This window comes from Sarcophilus harrisii, chromosome X (genome assembly GCF_902635505.1).
Source record: "Sarcophilus harrisii chromosome X, mSarHar1.11, whole genome shotgun sequence".
Taxonomy (NCBI): Eukaryota; Metazoa; Chordata; class Mammalia; order Dasyuromorphia; family Dasyuridae; genus Sarcophilus; species Sarcophilus harrisii.
The window spans coordinates 7,990,844-8,017,312 of NC_045432.1; the positions used below are offsets into that span (position 1 = coordinate 7,990,844).

The 26,469-nt window shown below is 42.0% G+C and overlaps 1 protein-coding gene across 1 annotated transcript; it reads left to right on the forward strand.

Moving 5' to 3' along the window:
* On the forward strand, nucleotides 1-26,454 carry FAAH2 (fatty acid amide hydrolase 2). The gene is made up of 11 exons (XM_031944293.1): nucleotides 1-414; nucleotides 4,856-4,938; nucleotides 5,615-5,751; nucleotides 6,856-7,065; nucleotides 13,817-13,936; nucleotides 15,139-15,274; nucleotides 17,525-17,642; nucleotides 20,682-20,801; nucleotides 23,693-23,804; nucleotides 24,484-24,678; nucleotides 25,846-26,454. Exons 1-11 carry the CDS (start codon nucleotides 217-219, stop codon nucleotides 26,019-26,021), a joined length of 1,605 nt encoding a protein of 534 aa, XP_031800153.1. The 5' UTR covers nucleotides 1-216; the 3' UTR covers nucleotides 26,022-26,454.
* Nucleotides 26,455-26,469: the final 15 nt, after the last annotated feature.

Here is a 26,469-nt window from a genome sequence, read left to right on the forward strand (position 1 = left end):
CACAGCGCGCCACCCTCTGGCCGACACCGCAGGGCCCCCGCGCTAGCGAGTGTTCTGTGCCCTCGGAGAACACGGGCTGTCCAGACCCTGGCATCTCTGGCACCGCGCCCTGCAGGCGCGGGCAGGCGTCGCGAGGCATTGTGGGTAAGCGCTTTAAAAGATGTCCCCGCGCGCCTAGTTGGCCAGGAGCAGTCCAGTCCGGCTCCTGTCACCGCCATGTCACTGTCGCTCACCAAGCGCGGTCTGGTGCTGCTGATGCGCACCGTCGGTTTCTTCATTGGCCTCGTCGGCTACGTGGCGCGAGCCTTCGACTCCCCCCGGTGCCCCCGCAACTCCCGGATCGCTCAGCCCACAAGCGAACCCCTGCTGCTGCTTTCTGGGGTGCAGCTGGCCAGACTCATCCGCCGGAGGAAGGTGAGGGGGCGAGGCAGTGGGAGAACCGGGGGAGGGGGAACAGGAGGGGGCGCAGCGCTCCTCGTGCGCTCGATCCCCCCGCGGCTCCGACCTTTGGGGGGCTGCGGCGTGAGGCTGGTCGCCGTGCCGCAAAGCGGTCTGGGAGTTGTAGTTCCTGGTCCTCGGGCGAGCCGGCCCCTTAGATGCCCCGGGCCCACTCTGCGGGACCCCCTCCCCTCCCACTCTCACCTGGAGCCGAAGACTTCTTCCGCGTTCGAGTCTGCTCTTTAGGGGTGCTGTTCTTGGCTTCCTGGGCCCCGGCCCTCGGTCCTGCTCCTTCCCCTCCCCCTCCTCATTCAAGTCATCTCTTTCCCTGGCCTTTTTTCCTTTGAGAACATGTTTAACGACTCCTGACTTGGGTTTTTTATTTTTTTTAATGGTATTTTATTGTTCCAAATACAAGCTAAGATAGTTTTCAACATTCCTCTTAGGAAAAGCTTGTGTTCCAAAATCTTCTGTCTCCTACTGCCCCCCCCCCCCCCCCACCCCACCCCGCACAGCAAGTAATCCAATATAGGATAAACCTGGGCGATTCTTTTAATCATATTTCCGTATTCATCATGCTGCCCAAGAAAGTGGCCATAGCGTTGGCCTCGACCCTTCCTTTTCCTTAACAAAAGGGGAAACTGAGGCCTGCTGAGAAGCCAGAAGCTAGGGTTTCAAAATCTAAAAGCTTGGCTGCCCTCGACACCCGTCTCAGCCAGGCTCCCCCAGTGCAGCTAAAAATGTTAATGGGGAAGGAGAAGGTACACAATGTAATGGGTCTTGAACATGTAAGCCCAGGAGAGGCACCGGGTGCCAAGGGCGTCAGGAGGAAGTGTTCATGTCTCACTAAATAGTTAGCAAAGGTAGCCTTCAGAGTCAGCTAGGTGGCCCAGTGGTTGGAGCACCTGGTCCGGAGTCAGTCCGGCCTCGGCACTTGCCTACGTGACCCCAGGACTCCACCTGTTTGCCTTCATCCACTGTCACAGGAAATGCCGCACCATGCCAGTGTCTTTGCCCAGAATGCCCCGTGGCCGACCCTAGAGTGGCACAAGTGAACAACAAAACATGGATTTAAAGATTTTCTTAAAGTCATCGTCCCAAGAGCTGGAAGGGACCCCCTCCCCCCCAAACAACGACACCTCTCATTTCAGCAAATGGGAAAACCAAAGCCTAGGGACCTTGCATAAGATGCAGCCAGCAGGCTCAGGACCCCTCTCCTTTCTCTGTGATCACCACTGCACTCTTGGAGCACCCAGCTCCATCCTGAGGATGTGGGTTGAGTCCAATGTCATTTCCATGTCCCAAGGAAACCAGAAAAGGGCTGTGAAAGGAGAGCAGGAGGATGATGACTGACTTGCTAATTATCAAAGCCTGGTTCCCCTCTGGGAAATCTCTACATCAGCTCCTCCTTGGGGCTCAGGTCAGCCGTGGGCTTGTCTGGTGTGTGCCAAGGGGGGAAGGGGCAGGAGCGTCCCTTTCTGTTCTCCAGTGAGGTGGGCTGGGATCACAATGGTTCTTCTCGGTAGTCTGGGCTAGAAAAAAGAAGTAGGATGCAACTGCGGTTTCCAGTCAGTTCTGGAAGGAAACAAAACAAAGCCCACATAGACTGGGTCTCTTCCTTCTAATGGAGCAAGTGAAATAAGCTGAGAAGGCTCAGCAAAGGCAGTCGATCCGGGAGACTTCCTTGAGGGCCTTCTCCAGTTCTGTTCCCAGGGCCTGAAAGCGCACCTTGCTCTGGGCAGACACCTAAGTCATTACTTAGGGGAATTCACCAGAGTGCCAGGAATGGGGTCTTGAGGCCCCTGAGATGCTGCCGCTGCTGGGAGCTGTCCAGTTTCCTGGCTTCTCCGCATTTTATTGACAAGCTAATTTCCCCAGTTTCCTCCTCTTCCAGATAAGGAGATTAGAGCACCCTGTTCCTAAGCTCCTTTTCAACTCTGAGTCCCTGACCCAGCTCAACCCTCTGTTACTTCATTTTTGGAACTTCTGGGGAGCACGATCTTCCTGTTCAAATCCTTCAAATAACCCCCCTCCCCCTCCTTGTTTCGACATTAACGGTACAGCTTGTAGCCATTTTGTCCTGATTCACTTTCTAATCATCAGCATCATGGCCCTATCAAAAGGGACACCCTTGAAGCTCCGGGTGAAGTAAGCCAGAAGCAACAGGGGGAGGTGCGACTTGGAGCCAGTTTGGTGGAGGTGGCTGCTGCTGCTGCCCAGTCTGGGTAACGTCTGGTGGGTTCCATCACTAAGGGCAGTTCCTCCTAAACTTGGGGGTCTTTGTGTTTTCCTGCCTTTGGCCACAGAGGCCGGCATCTGTGTTACTTGTATGACACAGAAGGATTCACTCTTATTATGACAAGAACCTGCAGCTTTCTGCTCATTGAGCACACCCTGAAGTGGGTGGCTCCTCACCTTTGGGGGTGTCCTGGGCCCCTTTGGTTGTCAGTCTGATGAAACGTAGGGACCTTCCTCAGAATCACATTTTTAAATACATAAAATACCAACTGAAGTCTAGTTACCAAAATTTAAAAGATCAAAAAGCTCACAGGGCCTGGGTGAAAACCCCTGATGGAAAAATAAGCAATGATGGAGATTAGTGAAGTTTGGAGACCATGGATGACTTTATGACAATCACTGACCCTAGAGTTGACCCTTTCCCCAAATATCCTCAATTTCAGTAACAAGAAAATCATGATCCACAAATCTTGCATAAGATCACATAAGAGTGGTCACAGTTCCTTTCCTCTCTCTGTGTGCCAGTTACTCTGTGTTCCATTCTTCTCCCACCCCCCTCTCCTGTGTAAGGACTTAAAAGAATACATATCTTCTGAGAGAAAGCAGGTACAGCTTTCCTTGTCAGAGAGCTTCAGTGGGAAGCTTCACATCCATCTGGTGCCGTAGAGAATGTCTAAAGACCATTTTGCTTTCAGGGACTTTCGGGCAACATCAGATCCCTTCGCCCTCCACTGGCTCTTTCCCCTCTGGAGTACTTGAGATCCAAGTTCTCTTCCTCCTTCTCTGAATGGTAATCTTTTTCTCTCCATCACCCAAACACAAAATTCCTCGAAGTTCAGTCTCCTCCTCCTTTTATTCTCTCCATCTTTTCATTCTTTTAGTATTTCTCAAGGCCCTACTGTGCGGCCAATTCCTAGCGGAATTGTGCTGACCATAACTTCCTGGCGCCACCGGTGGGGTGGGAGAGATGCTGGAGTTGGGCATGTGGGGGTCTAGGAGGAGAGTGGAGAGCCTCCACTGGGGGAGTGATTGTGAGCAGCTCCCTGAGCCTCAGGGGTGGCCACTTTCCTGGTGACTCACAGAGGGGCATCCGCTGGAATTCCATTCTCAAGTAAGATGACTCGATTTACTTTGTTGTCCGCTTCTTGTCCCTCTCAGCAGAAGCTGTTGACCAGCTTTCTGACTGCTTTCCCTGCCTCCCCATCTCTACCCTCTCTACTCCATCCTACACTACTACAGTGCAAATCTTCAATCCCCTCAAATGCTGACCAACTACCAGCTCTGCGGCAGGCAAGTCAGCCTAGCCGAGCCACAAAGGGCTAGCGGGAGGCAGTGCACACTGGGCAGTTTACTACCCGCACCACCTCTGTCCTCAAGTCCCAAAGGCAGCATCCCAACCTGCTGGGAAGATCCGTGCTCCCCACTTGCCCTGCTTCCTAGCTCAGCCTCTGAAGCCATCATCCAAGGAATCACTTTCTGTCCATTTCAGACCTGGCCTTGGATCATGTGACTCTCCATTGCATATGAATGTGGCTCCATCAGTGGAAATAACATTTAAGATGATTGGTGACCATTTGCTCTTTCTACCCCAAGAACCACCAGGCCTTTCCAACCTGCAGCTGAAACCTGCTGCACATGCCATCTTTTCCATTAGAATGTGAGCTCCTTGAGAACAGGGAACTGTCTATTTTGGGGGTTTTAAAAATTGGTCTTCCCCGGGTAGGTTTTCCCTTCATTTTTGCCACCTTACAAGTGGCTTCCTCTACCTGCAGTGAACTTTCTTCCCATCTCGGTTGATCTCCTTTCTACATTATGATACCAACAGTCTACTCTATATGATGGTGATTTGGGTCCTATTTCTCTACCCACTAGATGGGAAGTTGATTTAGAACAAGGGCTATGTCTTAATCCTTCTGGTATCCTTCCCTATGCCTCTTCTTCCTCACATACTGCCTTGTTCAAGGTAAGTGCACCAAAAATATTCATCAGTGCCATATTGATTCACTAATTAATTCAAATAAATTCATTAATGGAAAATTAATTCATTTACATAATATTCATTACTTGAATATTAATTCATTAAGTAATTGAAATAATATTCATCAACGGCATCATTGAAGTCTTTGCAAATGTGCATTGCTACTTGCTTCTTAATGTGGACTTTTTTTAAATTTTGCAGGTGAAGTGTATAGATGTCATTAACACATATATTACCCGAATAAAGGAAGTGAACCCCATGATCAATGCCATCGTCAAGGATCGGTGAGTCAGAGTCCACGACCGGCTTTTGTAGTTATTCATCAGCAGGCAAGAATTTACTGCCAGTGAGAGGGAATTGCAGCTTTTTCCAATGTTTGTCGTCCCTTTTAGTGACAATGATTGGGAAACAACATTTTCCACCTCCGTGTCTCTTGGGGATGGTACCCGTGGGGTTCTAGGTGCTTTAGTTTCATCGTTCATGGTGGCTCCCTCTTGATTGATTGTCTTCAGCAACATTTGATGGCATAGCTAACGGCTCGAAAAATGCCATGGCAAGCAGGAGGCAGGAGGCAGGAGGCAAGCCTACCGGGAGGGAACACAGCTTGCCCACCTTGGACTCCTTTCCACTAAATAACCCTGATATTAGCAAACCTTCTTTGGCCTGTCTTTCTGTGACTCCTAAGTTGCAGGTGACCTCAGAGATACTTTCATGATTAAAAATCCAATTGCTTTTCATCAGAGTAGAGTATTTCCACTCCTTGACTGAAGACGTATACCAAGATACTGAAAAACCCTGATTGCCAGCATTTGAGATGGACCCTTTGTGCTACCAGTGAAGTAATGGCTTCCTTGAGGTAGCAGTCTACTTCAGATCCTCACAATAAATGTCCTTTTGCCTATGACTTTCCCTATTTTTATGCTTTTCTCTTAAATAAGAGTTTTTGTTCTTCCTCCTTAGATTTGAAGCAGCTCAGCAAGAAGCTTTGGATGTAGATAGAAGGCTGTTGGAGGAACAAGAAGATGAAGCAACACTGGAAAAAAAATGTCCCTTCTTGGGGGTGCCTTTGACTGTCAAGGAAGCTTTTGAATTGCATGGTAGCTTTTCTCTCTCTCTCTCTCTCTGTGTTTCATTGTCTCTCTCCATCTCTCCTTGCCTCCCTTCCCCCCTGTCTCTCTGTCTCTCTCTGTCTGTGTTTCTCTCTTTCTTTTTGCTGAGACAATTGGGGTTCAGTGACTCGCACGGTGTCACACAGCTGGGAAGGACTCAGTTGCTGAGGCTGGGTTTAAAGTTAGGTTCTCCTGACTCCAAGTCCAGTGGCTGATCCACTGCTCCATCTAGTTGCCTTATCCTTTATTTCTCTCAAGGGGTATTGGGACTGACTTGAGAGGTGATATCTATTTCCCTGGGCCTCCAGCAGAAAGGATAGACCTTTGTCCAGTGCCTACTATGTGCCAGGCATTACGACTTGGTAAATGGCATACAAGGCAATTTAGGTGGGTGGGGCCTAGAAATGGAGGAATCAGGGCAGGCCTCCTCTAGGAGTCAGCTCTGTAGGGAAGCCAGACTGAGGGGGTGTATACTATGCCTCCAATGCACTAACATGCCCAAGGAAGAGGAAAGTTCAGAGTTGCCCATTCACTTAATGGCCTGGGTTCCATTAGACGTCTTAGTTTATTTATTTATGTTTAGTCAGGCTGTTCTGTTTTCTTTTAGGGCTCTGGGCATGTGGGCCAACTGGGATCTTTCGCTCAACATAAATCTTTCTGTTGTGTCAATTAATCATAAAACTCAATCATATATCATATACAATTACATCATGTATTGTGTTTATTAGTGAATTACCTGATTGACCTGTGCTCATCATAAAAATTCAAATTTTTCAATTTCAATTTCAAAAAAAATTAAAAAAAACATATACCATTAAATTATGTATTATGTTAAATTTATTAGTAAATTACATGATTAATCATTCAATTTCTTATTAATCAAGTAATTGTTAGCTTTATATTCTATTAATATAAATACAATAATAGAATATAATAGAATAATAAGTATTCTATTTATATTCTATTAACATGTTATATGGAATGCATGGCTCTGTACTATGCATAATGTGATATTATGATGTATCAATATTGATTATATCATGAAAACCCAACCCCAATAATCAAAGTCGTTTTGTCCCACCTTTGTCCCAGGGATGCCCAATTCCTCCGGCCTGGTGAACCGTCGGAATGTCATCTCCCAAACGGATGCCGCAGTAGTGGCGTTGCTGAAGGAAGCTGGCGCGATCCCCCTCGGAGTGACCAATTGCAGCGAGCTTTGCATGTGGTATGAGTCTAGCAACAAGGTTTATGGCAGAACCAACAACCCGTATGATGTGCAGTGCATCGTAGGTGGCAGTTCAGGTGAGTTTCCCGTTGGAGGTCACGGGGAGGAATTAGCATGTGAAAACTCTGTGGTGAAGTAAGGATCAATCAGTCAATCAACAACCACTGATCAAGTTCCTCCAATGTGCCAGGCACAGGTCTGAGTGTTGGGGATACAAAGGAGAAGCAGAAAGACATTCCCTGCCCCAAGGAGCTTGTGATCCAATGGAGCTGACAAATGGTCCTGACTGCCCGATTGTTCTGGCTTGTAAGCTGGTAGATAAAGCCATGGAAAATCTTTAGGAAAATCTTTTCAACGCCAACCTAAACTTTGAAAAGAGATCACTGCGGGATAGTTATTTATTTATCTGTATTTATTTGTTTGTTTATCTATCTATTCGTGTATTTTTGCAAAAGCTTTCTAGCTTTAGGATGAGATTCCGGCAGCAAGTGTTAGCTCCCTATCTATATCTAAGACTGTGGTTTCCTCTACTGAAAAAAACAATCACTGTTATATTTTGTTATTACACTGCCTTCCTTTCTAACTTAATGTTATTCTTCATTTTATTTTTTATTCTGGCTTTAGTAAAGACAAAGATACATTTTCATATATAAAGTAGAACAAAAATAGAGCATCATTTGTGAAAACTAGAATCTCTATTACATTCATTTTGCTTTAAAAATGTGTCTAATCAATTCAGAGGGCAGCGAGGTCATGCAGTGGCTAGAGCACTAGTGCTGGAGTCAAGAACACCCGAGTACAAATCCGGCCTCAGAAACTTGACAATTACTAGCTGCCTCACCCCGGACGAGTCACTTCATCCTGATTGCCTCACCAAAACCCCCAAAACTCCCTAGACAATTAACCATGCTACTTTTTGTCTTTTATTTTTTCAATGAATAAGCATTGATATATTAATTATTTCATTAATAGAATGTTATATCATAGGATAGAATATAATCATGTGTAATACAATATTTGATGATAGTTAATATAATTATATAATAAATGAATACTTAATTACATCATTTAATTAATAAATATAGTGCAAGATAAAAATAATATTATGATAGAATTAATTCCACACAATTACAAAATGGTATGGTTGATCATGTCACTTAATAATAACAAATTGGAAACAATTATACGCTACCTATAATTGTGAAACTAACACAATAAAATGAAAGATGCACTACATATATTATCTAATTGTACTATTATAATAATGTAATAATTGCAGTGAATTTAATAATATGATAAATACGTTCATAATTTTTGCAATTGTTTATTTTTGTGATTTTTAAATGAATTACAATAAATAATTTTATGATTAATCACATGATATAATAATAAATTAGAAGCATAGCAAAACTGATCACATAATTATATAGGTTGATGAATAATTTTGTGAATAGTCATGTAATTTAAGAATAAAAACAATATTATGCAATGGTACATTTGATTATAATCATATATTACATATAATATGACATTACAACTTTATCATCTAATAAATATATAACTAAGAAATGATAGTATAATTGATATAAAAACTTATGTAATTATATATGTAATCCTATATCAATTATGTAATAAACATTGCTGCATAATTAAATGACCATAATCTACATGCATATTATAAAACCATGCATTACAAATCATAAAGCATTGTAACATAATATAAATCTAACATGACAATCACACAGTTGATAAGTAACTATGAGTAATCATGTAGTTTGTTCATAAATTAGACATAATACGTAATTCAATTGTATATTATCAATGAGTATTATAATATAAGATATAAAACACTGTATAGTATATAATTTCATGCTGCAATAGCATGTCATAATTATGATAATCATACAATAAAATATTCTAGAACTAATCATACAACTTTATTATCATGGTATATACTTGATCATTAAATTGATTATATATTATAATAAGCTTTATTATTAGCCATATAGTTTAACATAATTGCATGATTGATTATGATATGATAATTGATAGCATAAGTATACAGTATGATGATTGCAATTAATATAATTTAGTTGTATGGTTAATAAGTACTGCATAATTAATCGTATGAAATTAAATAGTGAATCAACTATATAACAACAATGTTGACCACATGTAATCATAATAATTAATACATATTTGCATAATTATGCATATACGTTAATAATTTAATAACAGCACATAATATATAATATAACCCAATAATGTTACTATAATATGTTGATATAGTCTATTATATGCGATTAATGCACATATGTAATTGACATAATATCATATAACATGCATAATATATAACTATATATTATCTATAAAATGACAATTATATAATATGAAAATAATATAATATAATTGTATGGATAATGAACAATTGAATATTAATGTGTTTTTGATACAATAAATTCAATATACTATATAATAGAATTGTACAATTGGTTATATAATTGTATATGATTATATCTAACCATATATAATTAATACGAATATATGCATAATATGTTATATACATTGCATAGCGTGGCAATTACATAATATAGTATAATACTTTCCTCATCATTTCCTTACAGGACAACATTATTCCATCACAATCATATACCATCATTTGCTCAGCCATTCCCCAATTGATGGGCATCTTCTCAGTTTCCAATTCTTTGCTATCGCAAAAAGAGCTGCCAGAAATATTTTTGCACATATCAGTCTTTTTCTTTTTCCTTTGATGACGTTGGGATACAGACCTTGTCGTGGTATCGCTGGGTCAAAGATTATGCGTGGTTGGATAGCCCTTTGAGCTAGTCCAAATTATTCTCCAGAATGGTTAGACTAGTTCACAACTCCACCAACAATGCATTAGTATGCCAGCTGTTTTACTTCTCCAGCATTTACCATTGTCCTTTTCTAACATGTTAGCCGGTCTCACGATTTGTGAGGTGTTACCTCTGAGTTGTTTTAATTTGCATTTCTTTAATCGATAGTGATTTAGAGCATTTTTTCACCTGATTATTGATGGCTTTAATTTCTTCCTCTGAAAATTGCCCATTAAACTCTTGACCATTTATCAATTGGGGAATGACTCTTATTTTTGTAGATTTGGTCCTCTCTAATTTAGAAATGAAACTTATCAGAGAAATTTGCTGCAAAGCTTTCCCCCCAGTTTTCTGCTGCTCCTTGAATTTTAGCTGCATTCACTTTTTTTTTTTTTTTTGCATAGAAACATTTAAAATTTTATGTCATCCAGGTTATCCATTTTGCTTCCTACGAAACTCTCCATCTCTTGGTTGATCATTAATTTCTTCCATGTCCCCCTGTACCTATTGATCTGTGCCTTATTTCTGCCAAATGATTTCCATTTTTCCCAGCAGTTTTTGTCCAATGATGAGTTCTTTTTCCAGTGGCTGGGATCCATTGGTTTATCAAACACAAGACTACTGTGCTAATTTGCTTCTATACATTGTGTACCTAATTTGTTCCATTGATCAACATCCCTATTTCTTATCCAGTACCAAATTGTTTCAATGATTACAGCTTTGTAGAATAGTTTGAGATTTGGTACTGTTTAGGCCCCCTTTATCCTCATTTTCCCTCCACTGTTTCCCTTGATGATATTCTTGACCTTCTGTTCTTTCAGATGAATTTTGATGTTCTTTTTTCTTGCTTTATGAAAGAATTCTTTGGTAGTTTGATTGGCATGGCCCTAAATAAATAAATCTAAGTAGCATGGCCATTTTTATTATATTGGTTCGGCCTATGCATTTCAACATCTTGGCCAGTTGTTGCATCGAATGGCTTTTTCTCAATCCTTATGCTGTTTGAGCTTTCACTATAGCTTTCAGTTAACCACCCTCCTGGTTCTGTCTGAGCTCTCCCTAATCTGTGCTGGATCTTTGTCTGGATCACTCATGCTAACTATGCTAAACTTCTCTTAAGCTTTGTTGTGAAACCTTTTATCTTCTCTCCTTAAAATACTTTTCTTGATGATTTCATCAGCTCCCATGTATTCAACTCTCATCTTTATGCAGATGAAAATCAGATTTATTTGTCCAGTACCAACCTCTTTTCTCACCTCCATTCTTACATCAGCCACTGCCTACTGGATGTCTTGAGTTCAACATAGGCAGACCTGAACTCATTATCTTTTCCCACAAACCCTCCCTGCTTCCTCTTTTTCTTATTACTTCCAAGACTATCACTATGGAGGCATCTACATGGCGCAATGGATAGAGCACCAGCCCTGAAGTAACAAGGACCTGAGTTTAAATCTGGCCTCAGGCAATAACACTTCCTAGTTGTGTGACCGGGGGCAAGGCACTTAATCCCAATTGCCGGGCGCACGTGTGCACGCGCGCACACACACACACACACACACACACACACACAGTAAAGGAAATCACTATTCTTCCAGTTATACAGATTACTCTTTCTTACACCCCTCCTATACCTAAGCAGTTGCCCAGTCTTGTGGTTTTCTACCTTAGTAACAGCTCTCCAATATGGCCCCTTCTCTCTTCTGATCCTACTTCCCCATATTGGCATTTCATCACCTCACACCTTGATTAGTACAATAAGCAGCTGATGATCTGCTGCCTCAAGTTTCTTCCCAATCCAATCCAGTTTTCTTTCAGTCACCAAAGCGATCTTCTTAAAATCTCAGGGCTGATCTTGTTTCCTCCTACTTAATAAATTCCAGGAGCTCCAAAATAAAATATAAAGTCCTCTGGTTTTTAAAGCCCTTTTCTATGGGGTGCCTGTCTTCTGTCACTCCTTACACTTCCTTCCCTCCCATGTACTCTGCATTTCAGTGACTCTGGCCTCCTTGCTGTTCATCCCACAAGACCCTTCATCTTGTGAATTTATCTGGCTTCTCTCAAGTCTCAGGTAGAGTCCTGACTGGGAGCTCTTGGAGGGTATGAGCTGTTTTTAAGTGTGCTTCTGTATCTGTGGCACAGTAGGTGCTTGACAAATGCTTCGTAAGTTGACTTGAGGCTTTGCTCAGAGACGGTGTTGAGCCGTTTTCTTCTGGGCTTATTTCTTGTGTGTCCTGGATTCTATGATGGTTTTGTTTTTATGATTTTTGATCTTTTGTTACATTTACTCATTTTTCCAGGCTTACTTCTTCTGTTATGATCAAGTTCTGTGAATTCCGAAGTAATCATGGAGCTTCTTTTGATACTGATCTGTATTCTCCAGAGTCTGGATGCCAATCACTCTACTCTCCCGAGACCTTAGGAGTGGCACCAGCCAGCATGCCATGCTGCTGGAATGGGCAAGGTGTCAGCTGGGCCTTGATCACTGCTCTCCCAGTCCTGGCCCCCAGACCCAAAACCCTGGTTTGGGGTCAAGACAACATTGCTGCAGACTGCTGGCTTCCCTGGCTAAGCCTGCACCCATTCCCTGGTGTTCAGAGGCTTTTGGCTGTGTTTTCATGGGGATCTAAGTACTTACTGTGAGACAGGGAGCCCTTGTGGTGGAGAGAATGCTAAGTCTAGAGTTAGGAAAACTCACCTTGGTGAGTGCAAATCCCACCTTAGACACTCTCTAGCTGTGTGACTGTGGGCAGGTCACTTCACTGTGTTTGCCTCAGTTTCCTCATCTGTCAAATGAGACAAAAATTCCAGTATCTCTGCCAAGAAAACCCCAGATGGGAGTATAAAAAGTTGAACACAACTGACACATGACCAACAACAGAGTACTTCTTGTAAGTTCTCCCTTAGATTTCTTGATCCTTTTAAATTCTCTACTCCCCAAATGTAAGAGGAAGAGTCATTTTCTCATCTGGGGACCAAGCTTGGCCACTCTAATTTCATACTATCTCTTTCTATAACTACCTGCCACTCCTAGCTGTGGCTCCCAGTATCTGTGGCCTGTGCGGTGGCCCCACCCTCCCAGCAGACTAGCTAAATCAGCTTGGGGGTAACCGATAGTCCTCAGACCTGTCAGTGAGGCTGGGGGTGTCTGCCCTAAGCACATGGAGACTTCCCCTGGCAAAACAGTTTGTTCTGCTGGCCATGGAGATGGCTGACCAAGGCGCTGTGAAGCACTTAGAGCTTGGTCAGATGTCAAAGGCACCAGGGTTGCCCACACTGCATCCCATACCGCCCCCAGTGATCTTGACTTTTGTCTTGCCATTGAACTTGGTGATATTGGCTTTTATAGACTGGGGATCGATAGATAGTGCTACTGGTCCTCAAGGAGTCTCCAGTATGGCCCCTATGTCCTAGGAGAGTCTAGAAGGCATGAGCACAAATGGAATTTTTGGAGTGGAAGGATTGGAGGGAAGTTTCATCCTTTTCTCTCTGTGGAATTATTTGTATTTCTGTGGCCCATAGAATATGCAACTTATGGCAGAGCACACGCATGGCTGTCGTTTTCTTTCTAACAAACAGATGTTGCTCTCAATAGGATCTTGCCCAAACTTTTCCAAACATGTTTTTCCAGGAATAGGTCTGGAAGTCTCCATGTATCTAGCCCAGGAGATCTTCCTCTGATGCTCTGCTTCCTACTCACGTTCTAGGCTCTTACCTAAAATCATGACAACTTGGCGATAGTTGAGTACCTTAGTAACCTTTGCCTTCTCCCATGGACATGTCCTAGAGATGATCCTGGATAAACCCAAGAGATGATAAGACGAGGATGACCACTCATATAAGCCTTTATTTAGTCCAGTGCACACGATGGGGTGCTGCAGGATGTTTCAGGGGTTCTTGCTTTTCCACTACCAGGATTCGGTCGAAGGGCTTGTTTGTTTCCTTGAAGGTGTCTTTCTTGTGTTCTCAGGAGGTGAAGGCTGTGCCCTAGCTGCTGCCTGTTCAGTAATCGGTGTGGGCTCAGATATTGGTGGCAGCATCCGCATGCCGGCTTTTTTCAACGGCATCTTTGGACATAAACCCACATCAGGTAATGTTTATCTGGGGCCAGGAGCAGAGAGGGGTATGGGGGAAGAGATCCTTTGCTCTCCAGCGAGAGAACCCTGGTCATGAGGGAGATTAGAGTCTCTTACACAGGGCTGAGGCTCCCATAACTTAGAAATGTGCACAGGGTTTGGGGAATAGTAAGTCAAGTGCTATTGTAATTCTGGGAGCTCTCAATTAGTTTTCAGTCTGAGTATATACATGCTAAACAAGTCACAATTAAAGAGTACAGTTCTTGGTCTTTTGATATCTCAAAATTGAGCACTACAAATGGAAGGCCCAGAAAATAGGATATAAAATGGGATCCAGGAAGAAAAGGGAAAGATTTGTGTTATTTAGTATGGAAAAGAATGAAAAAGAATCACAGCGGGAATACGGACACTTGTTACAAGGAAGATACTGCCTGTCAGGTTAGGAGAGAGCAGAATCTTTGGGGGATGGGGGCGAACATGATCTTCTGGTCTGGTGGTTAGCAGTCTACTTTGCTTGGTAGCCATGACACTAGAATTGCAGACCCTTGAAGTACTGAATTAGACAAAGATTTGAACAATGAGACAAAGCTCCTCTTTAAAGAGAGGCTAGTTCTGTCCACAAAGAAAATCATTTTGTCCTTGGCAAGGAGGTATAAGCCCACCTACAGAAGGGACTGAGGCAGCTGGCCGGCTTCTAGCCTCTGGTTAAGTCTGGCCAGAGGCCTGGGGGCCCTCTCCATTCAGCTAAAGCCCATGTTCTGGTTTGCACATTGAGTCTGTGATAGTGCGCCAGGTGGGCATCTAGAGGCTGCATGTAGACTGTCCTTTAGAGCCACTTTCCCCCTCCCCATCTTACTCAGGGGACTTTTCTAGAAGTCATGTGGCTTTGGAGCACTGCTTCCTTTCAGCCAGGAGAGCCACAAGTGCCTTGCAGATAAGTGAGTTTCACCTTATCGTAGGATACCTGGATGGGAAGCAGCCGGAAGCCGTCTTATTGTTTTCCTCTTCCCCCGATTTTGTAGGCTTCCCTTTAACCAGATCATCTCCCTCTTTCTCCCTCTGGTCTCACTTCAGCTGCAGCTGGGGGCGGGGCTATAGTGGTTACACGGGTCCTTTACCTCTGCCATGAGACGCATGTAGGAAAGCTTGTGTGGAGCTGGCTGGAGGTCAGAAGTGTGGGGCTTTTCCAGGCTAATCCACATGCCTGTGCTTTCAGGGGTGGTCTCCAATGAAGGCCAGTTTCCCATGGCCATGGGAGCCCAGGAGGAGTTCCAGTGCACCGGCCCCATGTGTCGCTATGCTGAGGATCTGGAACCTATGCTGAGAGTCATGGCGGGACCTGGCCTCCATAAGTACCATCTTGACATTATCCTATGCCATGACTGTTTGATACCATTTGTGTTTTCTTTAAATTCACAATGCCTGGTGTTTTGATGGTGCTGTGAAGATTACAAAGTGCCTGAGATTCACCCTCTTAAGGGAATGGTGGGATGTCATGGGTGTGATTTGTGGGAACAATTGTCTTCCTTTTCCAAATGAGGAAACTGAGACTTCAAGAGATGCTGAGATGTGCCCATGGTCACTTGGCTAGGAATTGTTGGCGGTGGCGTTGGAGCCTAGCCCTCTCCTGATCCCAGCACTACCCGGCTTCTTCCTGCTCCTCTTTTTCCTTCTCCAGACATTTGCCAGCTGCACGATAGCCTTTCTCCAGTGGGCACCTCCTTCCACTTGAAGTATATTAGTGGAAGGTGTGCCAGTGAAGGGAAGGAGCAGTAGAGTGCTGGGGTAGGAGGCAGGAAGATTTATCTCCCTGAGTTCAAATATAACTGCAGATAATAACTAGCTGTGTGATCCTGGGCAAGTGTCTTGATCCCCTCTGCCTCAGTTTCCTTATCTGTAAAATGGACTGCAGAAGAAATGTCTAATCACTCCATGATCTCTGCCAAGAAAGCCCTAGAGGGGTCAGGAAGAGTCAGACATGACTGGATTCTTCATTTAGAGGCAAGACGGCTCTGGAAGAACAGAAAGAGCCCACCAAGAGGAGGTGTGGGTTGAGTCAGAGGCTGCTGCATCCACAGGCCCTGGCTTTCTAATGGTGTGGGACACTACTCCCATATCCTTCCCCTCTGCATGAACCTCTTGGTTATATGCAGAAGTGAGCCTCTTTGAGCCTCAGTTTCTTCTTCTGAAAAACAGACTTAATAATATGTAGAGTACCTCCCTCTCAGGGTGGTTGTGAGGTTCAAAGGAGATCACGTATGAATGTGCTTTATTGTCATTCAGTCATCCAGTTGTGCTTGGCTCTTTGTGACCCAGTGGACCATAGTATCCCAGTGCTGTCCATGGGTCTGTCTGTTTTGCCAAAGATCCTGGAGTCTTTGCCATTCCTTCTCCTTAAATCAAAATGGAAAGGACATCCCACCTAAAGTCCAAGGGTCTCAGTTCAAACCCCCCCCCCGCCTCTTGTTACATGGATAACTTTAGTTGGGTCTGTTAACCTCAATTTCCTCGGCTGAGAGGTCCCTGTTCACTCCAGAACTCGGATCCTGTGATCCTAAATAAATGTCTGCTATTGAATGAGATAGAGAAGCAGTATAGAAAAGCGATAGAAAAAGAGTCAGTGGGTGCACTGCTTGATCTTCACAGCTGAGTTGTATTCTCACTTATACGGTCCCTATATTGAAGCTGGCACTTCAGTGAGAGAGGATCTTTCAGCAGCAAAAGACTTCAAGTAACCCAATCCCATCTTGCCTCTAGTTCATGTATACTGCCATCAGGAAGCAAGAAAAAAGTCCCAGGTCTCTGATATGAGGTGATTTGGGGCCAGTGGAATAATAAGAGCTTTAGCATGCTTTTCTCGTCTGCATCTTTGTATGAGAAAGTCTCTAAAAAAAACCCAAAACAAAACTAGAACGTGTCTGTTTGGTAATCCTCCCAACCTTTGTTGACAAATGATGTGACCAGATTGGCTCCGTAGAGGGGTCCTGGAGTGGGGACAGCTGGCCGGCAATGAGACAGATCAGGAAGCTTTGGCACTAGTCCTGGGGCCAGTCTAAGAAAGCCTGAGCCAGAGGCATGGCCAGGAGAGTGGAAAGGAAGGAGACGCTCTTGGGCTGAGATTGTCCAAGTATAAGATCAGGGGCGTGGCCACTGATTGGAGTTGGGGGGAGATGTCAAGCTTAGGTGGCTTTGGGTGTGTGTTGCTTTCATCACTGCCTGCCCCTGTAAGTCATCCCCCTACAACTGATCAAAATTAGAGGGGAACCCCAGACCCAACCCATTTTAAATTTTATTCTTGCCCCCAAGGTCTCTTAATGATCTAATTTGCAGGGGCAGATAGGAACTTCTTCTCTTCTGCCAGCAGATATTAGCTGCCCCTATCTTCTCTTACCTCTCTGACTGAAGGTGCTGCCCTACCCCTAAATCTCTGTTGTCTTTCTTTATTGGTATACACGTGACATAGAAATGTTTTGGAAGAAACCTCTATATCTGAAGTTCAAAGATTCTGACAGTCTTGAGAAAAGTCTTTTATAGCTCAGTACTTTAGGTAGGAGGAGGAGGCAGAGGTAGCTATTTTCTTAAGATCCCATTCCTTCCTTCAGGTTACAGCTGGATAAAAGGTTTCCAGTCCAAAAAATAAAATTCTACTGGATGGAACATGATGGGGGCTCATTCCTTGTGTCGCGAGTGGACCAAGAATTGCTTCAGGCCCAGAAGAACGTAAGTAGGAGCAATACTGATTTATGATAATCAGCACGTAAGAAGTGACATAATAGCCTTTTTTCCTTTCCCGTCTGCTAGTTTAGAATACTAATGATGAACATGTGAGGAGTATTGTCCAGAGCCAAATTGAACTGGTTGGATGCCACTTCGTGTGATTATAGCAAAAGTTCTACCAGATTCACACTCCTAGCTTCAAGTAAAATAATTGGCTGTATGTATGTGGTGGAGAGAAGTCATGGGTTCATAGATTTTGAACTCAAAAGGACCTTAGAAGTCATCTAGTATAACTCCTCATTTGATTTTTGGTTTTTCAAACCGTTGTATTGATGCCTCTTATCTTTATGCCTTAGTCGCAAATAGACACGAATAAAGGCATATCTAGGTAATTAGAGAATTATGAATTACTCATGTAGACTGAGCCAAATAATAAGAATAACACTATCTACATAAATTACTTTACTTTTTCAGTGCCATACAAATGAAAACAATTATTGTATAGCTCTAAGGAAAAAAAATAATCATTTCATCTGAAGGGACAAAAGGTCAAGACTATCAAGGGAATCAATGAAAAGATTGGGAAGAGGGTGTCTGGCAGTACCTAATCTTGAACTGTACTACAAAGCCATAAAGGTCTAAACAATTTGGTGCTGTTTACCAGAGTGGTTGATCTATGGAATCCATTAGGTACTCAACATATAGAAGTGAATGAACAAAGTAAACATGGTATTTGATAAACACAAAGATCCCACCTGGTGGGGCACAAATTTACTATTCAAGAAAAATTTGGGGGAAAACTTGCAAGGGTGAGTGTGTGTGTGTGTGTGTGTGTGTTCAGCCAATTTTTGCTTAGTTCTTCATCATAATTATAAAAGCTTCTATTCATATTTTGGTGTGTATTGGACTTTCATCATTCCTTTGCATTTTATGTCCAGTAGTGTGATTGCCATGAGAAAAGGTATGGTCAGTTTAGTAATTTTTCTTTAATAATTCCAAATTGCAATCCCAAAGAATTAGACCACTTCTTTCATAGCTTCATTCAAAGTGTATCAGTGTGTTTGTCTTCCATTGCCCTTCCAATATTCTTAGTTTTTTAATCTGTGCCAGTTTGTATAGAGTGATGTAGAACTTCAGATTGCTTTCTTTACATTTGGAGCATGTTTTTCTGTGGTTGTAAATTTTATTGTGAAAGCAGTTCGTATTCTTTGACCACTAACACAATGGGTTAATTCTGGGTCAATTCCTTACATAGTTTTGATGTTGTTGTTCAGTGATTTTTCAGTTATGTCCAACTCTTCCTGACCCACAGGATTGCTATGGAAATATGTTTTGAGTGTTTGCACATGTATAACCTAAATCAAATTGCTTGTCTTCTCAGTGAGGGGGGAAGTGAGGGAAGGAGAAGATGTGGGACTCCAAATTAAAAAACCCAAATTTTAAAATTTGTTTTTACATGTAATTGGAAAAGGGAAATGTTAAATATATTTTTTTAAATGTATAAGAAATGACAAGCCAGATGATTTCATAAAAACCTGGGAAGACTTACATGAACTTCTGCAATGTTAAGTGAGAAATACCAGGAGAATATTGTACACAGTAACAGCAGTATTATGCAGTCATCAACTGTGAATGATAGCTATTCTCAGCAAAAATGATCCAAGACATGGAGTCTGAATGTAGATCCAAGTATATTACTTTTCATATACTTCTTGTTTGGGTTTTTTTTTTTTTTGGTCTGTGTTCTTTCATAATATAGCTAATTTGGAAATGTTTTCAAAGCTGCAAATGTTTAACTTCAACCAAATTTCCTTCTCAATGAAAGGGGACAAGTGGGAGAGGATTTGGAATTCAAAATTTAAAAAAAGACAAATGTTAAAATTATTTTTACATGTCATTGGAAAAAATATATTTTTCCAAGAGCAGAGAAATTTTTATTTCACCCTTCCTTTTTAAAATAATAGCTATTTATTTTCAAAATATATGCAAAAGATAGTTTTCAATATTCACCCTTGCAAAACCTTGTGTTCCAAATTTTTCTTCCTCCCCTAGATAACAAGTAATCCAATATATATTAAACATTTGTAATTCTTCTATACATATTTACACGTTTATCATGCTGCACAAGAAAAATCAGATAAAAAAGGAAGAAAATGAGAAAGAAAACAAAAAACAAACAACAACAGAAAGGTGAAAATACTATCTTGTGATCCACATTCAGTTCCCATAATCCTCTCTCTGGGCGCAGATGGCTCTCTCCCTCACAAGTCTGTTGGAATTGACCTGAATCACTTCATTGTTGAAAATAGACACGTCCATCAGAGTTGATCATCACATAATCTTGCTGTTGCTATGTACAATGTTCTCTTGGTACTACTCATTTTACTCAGCATCAGTTCATGGAAGCCTCTCCAGACCTTTCTGAAATCAGCCTACTGATCATTTCTTATAGAACAATAATTAAAATATGTTAAAAAAAATAAAATGCACAGGAGAGAATGGAAAATTCAAAAGAAAACATAGATCAGTGGAACTATTTTAAAAGTAACATGTCTGAAATGGAGATTCATGGTTTCCTATGAAATTCTCTTTTTATGTTCTGCTATAAAACAATAGCTAAATGACGATGCCTTGCTTGAAGTATATAGAAACAATATACTATTTTCTATCAGACTGTTTTCGTTGTAAGTCTGAAACTTCTTCCCAAACAAACCCCCGATTCTGGGAGTGGAACCCTGTTATGACTATGCATTATTTGGGGCTCTGTAAGAACTGAAAAAAGGGGCTTCTATGCATAGCCAGGTCTGACTCAACATTCTTAATCTGATAGTATTTCTATTATCTCTTTAGTGTGCAGCCACAATGGTGTTAGCCATTCATCATTCAGAGAGAGTCATTGGTTCCCTCTGGTAGGCTGAAGGATAAAAGTGAACTCCCCTTCTTGGAATCCTTGTTTCTGTTTTATAGGATACTTCACTCACTTTGATATAGCCAAAAATTTCAGCTGATAATTTTTTTTGTTTTATTTTTATTTGATATTAGGTGGTGAAGCACCTGGAGACTGTGCTAGGTGCCTCAGTTCGGCATGTAAAACTTAGCCAAATGAAATACTCTTACCAGATCTGGGTCACTGTGATGTCGGCCAGGAACCATGATGGCACGGTATGGTATCCTGGGGTTGTGGTCTCACAATATGCTTTGAAGACTGTGGGTTTTCTGTGGCTGCGAATACATCCCATTTAATTCTATGGATGACAGAATGCTGAATTTTAATACTGCAATTTGTGTTTATAGTAACAAGAACTTTTCAGGATGGATGCTTCTTCCTTGATCGTTTTTTTTTTTTTTCATTCTACAAATCTATTTTTATCTCTCTTGGCAAATTTTATATTAACATGAAAAGGCAACAAATTTCCTAATATTCCTTGTTATATGGTTTTCTGCTGGATCCCAGAGTCTTACATTTGAACTCAGGTCCTCCTGACTCCAGGGCTGACGCCATCCTCTCCATAGACTTTTTAAAAATTATTTAAACTTTTAAAGTGTTTTGCTCCTGACAACTCTCTTCCCTTTTCCCCAATCTATTCTCTTTTCTATCATCCCTACCACTTTCTCTTGGGCCCTTCCCCTCCTACTTTCCTGCAGGGTAACATAGATTTCTGTACTTAATTGAGTGTGTACATTATTCTGTCTGTGAGACAATTCTGATGAGAGTAAGGTTAAATTACACTCTTCTTCACCTCTTCCCTTCTCCCCCACTGTAAAAACTTTTAAAAAGTTTCTCTCTTATGTGAGATAATTTATCCCATTATCCCTTTCCTTTTCCATTTCTCCCAGTACATTTCTCTCTCACTCCTTAATTTTATTTTTTAAGATATTGCCCCTTCATATTAAAACCATGCCGCTTCCCTGTCTATATCCACTTCTAACTGCCCATTATTAGTAATGCTCATTATTATACTCATTATTTATTATGTTAATTAGCAATCATACTCATTGTTAGTAATGAAGAGTTACAAGTGTCATCTCATATAGGAATGTAAAAAGTTTAACCTTATTAAGTCCTTTATGATTTCCCTTTCCTGTTGACCTTTTTATGCTTTTCTAATCTTATCTTTGAAAATCAGATTCTTCTATTCAGTTCTGATCTCATCAAGAATGCTTGAAACTCCTCTATTTTATTGGATATCAGTTTTTTCCCCTGAAGAATTATACTCAGTTTTTCTGGACAGGTGATTTTTGGTTGTAGTCCTAGCTCCTTTGCCCTCTGGAATATCATATTCCAAGTCCTCTAATCCTTTAATGTAGAAGCTGCTAGATCTTATAATACTCTGATTGTGGTTCCATGATACTTGAATGGTTTCTTTCTGGCTGCTTGCAAAATTTTCTCTCTGACCTGGGAGCTTTGAATTTGACTATAATATTCCTGGAAGTTTTTGATTTTGGGATCTCTTTGAGGAGATAATCAGTGGATTCTTTTGATTTCTGTTTTATCCTCTGGTTCTAGAATATCAAGGCAGTTTTCTTTGGTGAGTTCTTGAAATATGATGTCTAGGCTCTTTTTTTAAATCATGACTTTCAGGTAGTCCAATAATTGTAAAATCATCTCTCCTTGAACTATTTTCCAGGTCAGTTGTTTTGCATTTCACATTGTGTTCTCTTTCTTCATTCTTTTGGTTTTGTTTTGTTGTTTCTTGATTTCTCATAAAGTCATTAGCTTCCAGTTGTTCAAGTCTACTTTTTAAGGAATTTTCTTCATTGAGCTTTTGTACCTCCTTTTCTGTTTGGCCAATTCTACTTTTTAAGGAGTTCTTCTCTTCAGTGAATTTTTATGCCTCTTTTCCCTTGTGACCAATTCTGTTTTTTAAGGCACTCTTCTGTCCTCATTGACTTTTTGTACCTCTTTTACTATTTGGCCTAATAGGTTTTTTTAAGGTGTTATTTTCTTCAGTATTTTTGTGTCTCCTTTATCAAGCTATTGATTTGTTTTTCATGTTTTTTTTTTTTTGCATCACCTTCAATTCTCTTCCCAATTTCCCCTCTATCTCTCTTTCTTGCTTTTCAAAATCCCTTTTGAGCTTTTCCATCACCTGAGACTGATTCTTAATTTTCTTGTTGGTGACTTTGGATTTAGGAGATTTGGCTTTGTTATCTTCTTCTTGCTGTGTGTTTTGATCTTCTTTGTCACCATAGATACTTTCTATGGTCAGAGTATTTTTTCTGTTGTTAGTTCATTTTCCCAAACCATAACTTGACTTTTAAAGTAGGCTTTTGTTTCCAGGGTGGAGGGAGCACTGTCCCAAGCTTCAGGGATTTTGTGCATCTGTTTTTAGAAATCCTTCTAGGGATGTAATTTTTCAATTCTTCAAGGGGTATGATCTAAAGAGAGGTATGTTGACTCCTCTCCTGGGCTGGGCTCTAGTCTCTGAGTGACCACAAGCACTCTTTTCTGCCCTGGAACTGTGAGCCGAGTCCCCGTTTCACCGTGACAGCAAGCTCTGGTGTGCAAGTGCTCCTCCTCACTGACCTGCCACCTGAGACTGTAACCTGGATCCAGATATGGGCAAAGCAAAGAGTCCTGCCTCAGTACTAATGGAGAGAGATCCCCTGTGATCTCCTTCCGAAAAGTTGTTCAGCCCCTTCCTGTCTGTGGGCTGAGGGCTCCAGAAACAGCTGCTCCTGCTGCTGACTCGCTGACTCCCAAGACCTATTCCTGGTTTGCCGGGGCCCAATCTGTGCTGGTGTGGCCTGCGCCCATCCGTGCAGTAGACCTTTTCTACTGACCTAAGTTGTTTTTCACTGGGAAATTATTTCACCCCATCATTTTATGGGTTCTGCTGCTCCAAGGATTGTTTTAGGTCATCATTTAAAGGTGTTCATTTAAATATCTGGAGGAGAGCTTGGGGGAATTGTTGATTTTTTCCATCTTGGTTCTGCCCTTCCCTCCACAGACTTTTGGGAAGAGCAGCTGAGAAGATTACTCTGACCTATTTGCTTCAAAATATCATTAACACAAGTATTCACCTATGTGTGTTTTATTTGACAAATTCCAGGAATCAGTGAAGTTCCAGGAACTGCTGGGAGATCATGGAAAGCCTGTATGGCCCCTCTGGGAACTGGTGAAGTGGGTCCTTGGGATGTCAACACACACCATCCCTTCTATTGGTATATCAGCCAGTTTCTCTCGTGGGGAAAGGGCAGCAAGAAGCATGAGCCACTTTTTAATCCCCAAATCCTTGCAAATTTCATTTTGCACAGGATGGTTCCCTTTCTGACTAAGGCCATCTGTGAAATGTGGGTGTGGCTACCGAATGGAAAGATAGCTGTCGGTCTGGGTTGTGGTGCCAAAAGTTACACTACAAAGTTTCTTCTTGTTGTTTTCTTTCGTGACTACAGTAAATTAGCCTGCGGGCAAGCTTTGAATATTAGATATGTTGTGTTCCAGGGGATTCAGGCTTGAAAATGGTCGGAGCAGGGAGCTGCTGCTCAGCAGGGCTCTTCAGGCACCAGGAAGAGGCAACAGTTTAACCAACCTGTGCCCTAAACTGATGCTCTATGAAAGCTTTTGGGGCAGAACACCTTGCCGTTTTCTTTCCTGCTGATGAGGGTTGAATGACCTCCTGGGTTGTGCCATGGATAGAGTAAGAAAGGGTGCTAGTTAAAAGCCTAGGAAGGAGAGCAAATTCTCCTTCCTTGGGTGATGCATGTCTTTGAAAGACCGGACAATTTCTTTGAGGGAAAGTAAGAGGACCAGAGACTATATATGGAAATACTTTCCCAAGCAGGGAGCGTTAAATGTGAGTATTCTTTCTAATTTCATATCGATTTTTATTGTCACCTGTAGGTCTGGGCCTGTTGGAATCAGTTCTCAAACATGACCCTCAGACCTATGCCAGGTTTGAAGAATTAAGGCAAGTCCTTCGGTCTGAGCTTGTAGGCATGCTGGGAAATGATGGGGTCTTCTTATACCCCTCCCATCCTCGAGTGGCTCCCAAGCACCACTTCCCTCTGACAAGGCCTTTCAACTTTGCTTACACAGGTGGGTTCCGGCTTGGAAAGAGATGAGATTGTCCACAACCCATCCTCAGAAGCGTCAGTCATGGGGAATTCAGAGGGGGCGCACTGACTGTTTTACGAAACCAAAGCCCGCCAGCTTACCTGTGGAGTGCCTCTATTCCTAACCATTCCATTTGAATTCTAATACAATTATGAGGCCCTTGAAGGCCTTAGACATGTGTAGCCTGGGAGAATCAATTCAGTGGGGATGTCGTGCTTGTGCTTGAAAGATCGCTAAGTGGTGGGGGGTTCAATTTGTTCTGGTAGCTTCAGAAGATAGAACCAAGAACAAGGATGGAAGCAGCAAAGAGATAGATTTAGGCCAGATGTCAGGAAAAATTTCCTAATGATTAGTCACCCTAAGGTGGCAGCTTTCAACTGCAGGGCTCTCCCTCCCTGCAGGTCTTCTGGCAGAGGCTGGACAAACAATCCCTTGGAAGCGTTAGTATAAGGATTTCTTTTATGTATGGGTTAAACCAGATGGCTGCCAAAGTCCTTTCCCACACAATTGATGTAATCCCCAATGACTTTCTTGTAATTCATGCTTTATTCTAGTTTGACAGTATTCCTGCCTTGTTAGTATAGTAATTTCCCAGAAAACTCTCAAGACTTCCCCACTTTTTGCTCTGCCCTGCACTAAACTGCTGCAGTGTCCACATTTATTAAGGTCTTCTCCTCATCCTCAGTAGGTATTAATATGTATTGACCACAATGTTGTCAATGGATTGATACCCATTTGTTTCTGTGCATATACATCTCTCCACTCCCCTTCCCAGCAAACCTTCCCTTATCACCAAACCAGATGACATCTGCCCCTGCCCAGCAGCATCTACAGTACCCTAGCTCATCTCCTTTTTTCTCTTGCGCCGAGCATGGCTTCACTTTATGGGTCTCTCCGTTGACCCAGTTATCCTTGTCATACAGTAATCTTTTCAGCACCATTCACTTGTAGTGTTGGAAAAAGTAACATAGCCGGCAGCGCCAAAATGAGATGCCGTGCATACAGTTAATTTTGACCTTTTGTGCTGACTTAGCCCTGAACTTATAGAAGGTGAATAAAATAGCTACAGTTTTTGTGACGAACGAGGAATCAACGAATCTTAGAAAACAAGTGTGATTTTCAAAATGTTGTTTTTTCTGTTCCCTTTAGGCATCTTCAATGCACTCGGCTTTCCTGTGACCCAGTGCCCACTTGGCCTGAATAGCAAGGGCCTTCCTCTGGGTATCCAGGTGGTGGCTGGCCCCTTCAATGATCACCTGACTCTGGCCGTGGCTCAGTACCTGGAGAAGAGTTTTGGTGGCTGGGTCTGTCCTGGAAAGGCCTAGAATTATCTTTCCAAAATTCAGATTTATCCTATTTGTGGGTAAACAAAGAGCTAAGAGGGCTAACTAATATTCAGCTAAAAAAAAAAAAAAAAGATCATGTTAAGCTTTTAGAAATCAAACTAACAGAAGAATCAACTTTCACAAGGATAGAGTCCAACATCTGGATTCAAGAAATCAATGGCACAAGACAATGGATGGGGAAAGCATGACTAGATAAGAATTCATGTGAAGAAGAGTTGGAGACTTTGTTGGATTGTAAGCGGGATCCCCATTATTACAACAGTTCACTAACATCAGTTTTGTTCCTTTTGGATTCTGTCCTGCTTAATCTAGAGTTCTTTATTTCATTTTGGCATCACATTTCAGGCGAGATGCAAATGAGCCTAAGTGTGGGGTATAAAGAAGCAGAAATTGCCATAAAAGAGTGATTGAAGTTCTGGGAACATTT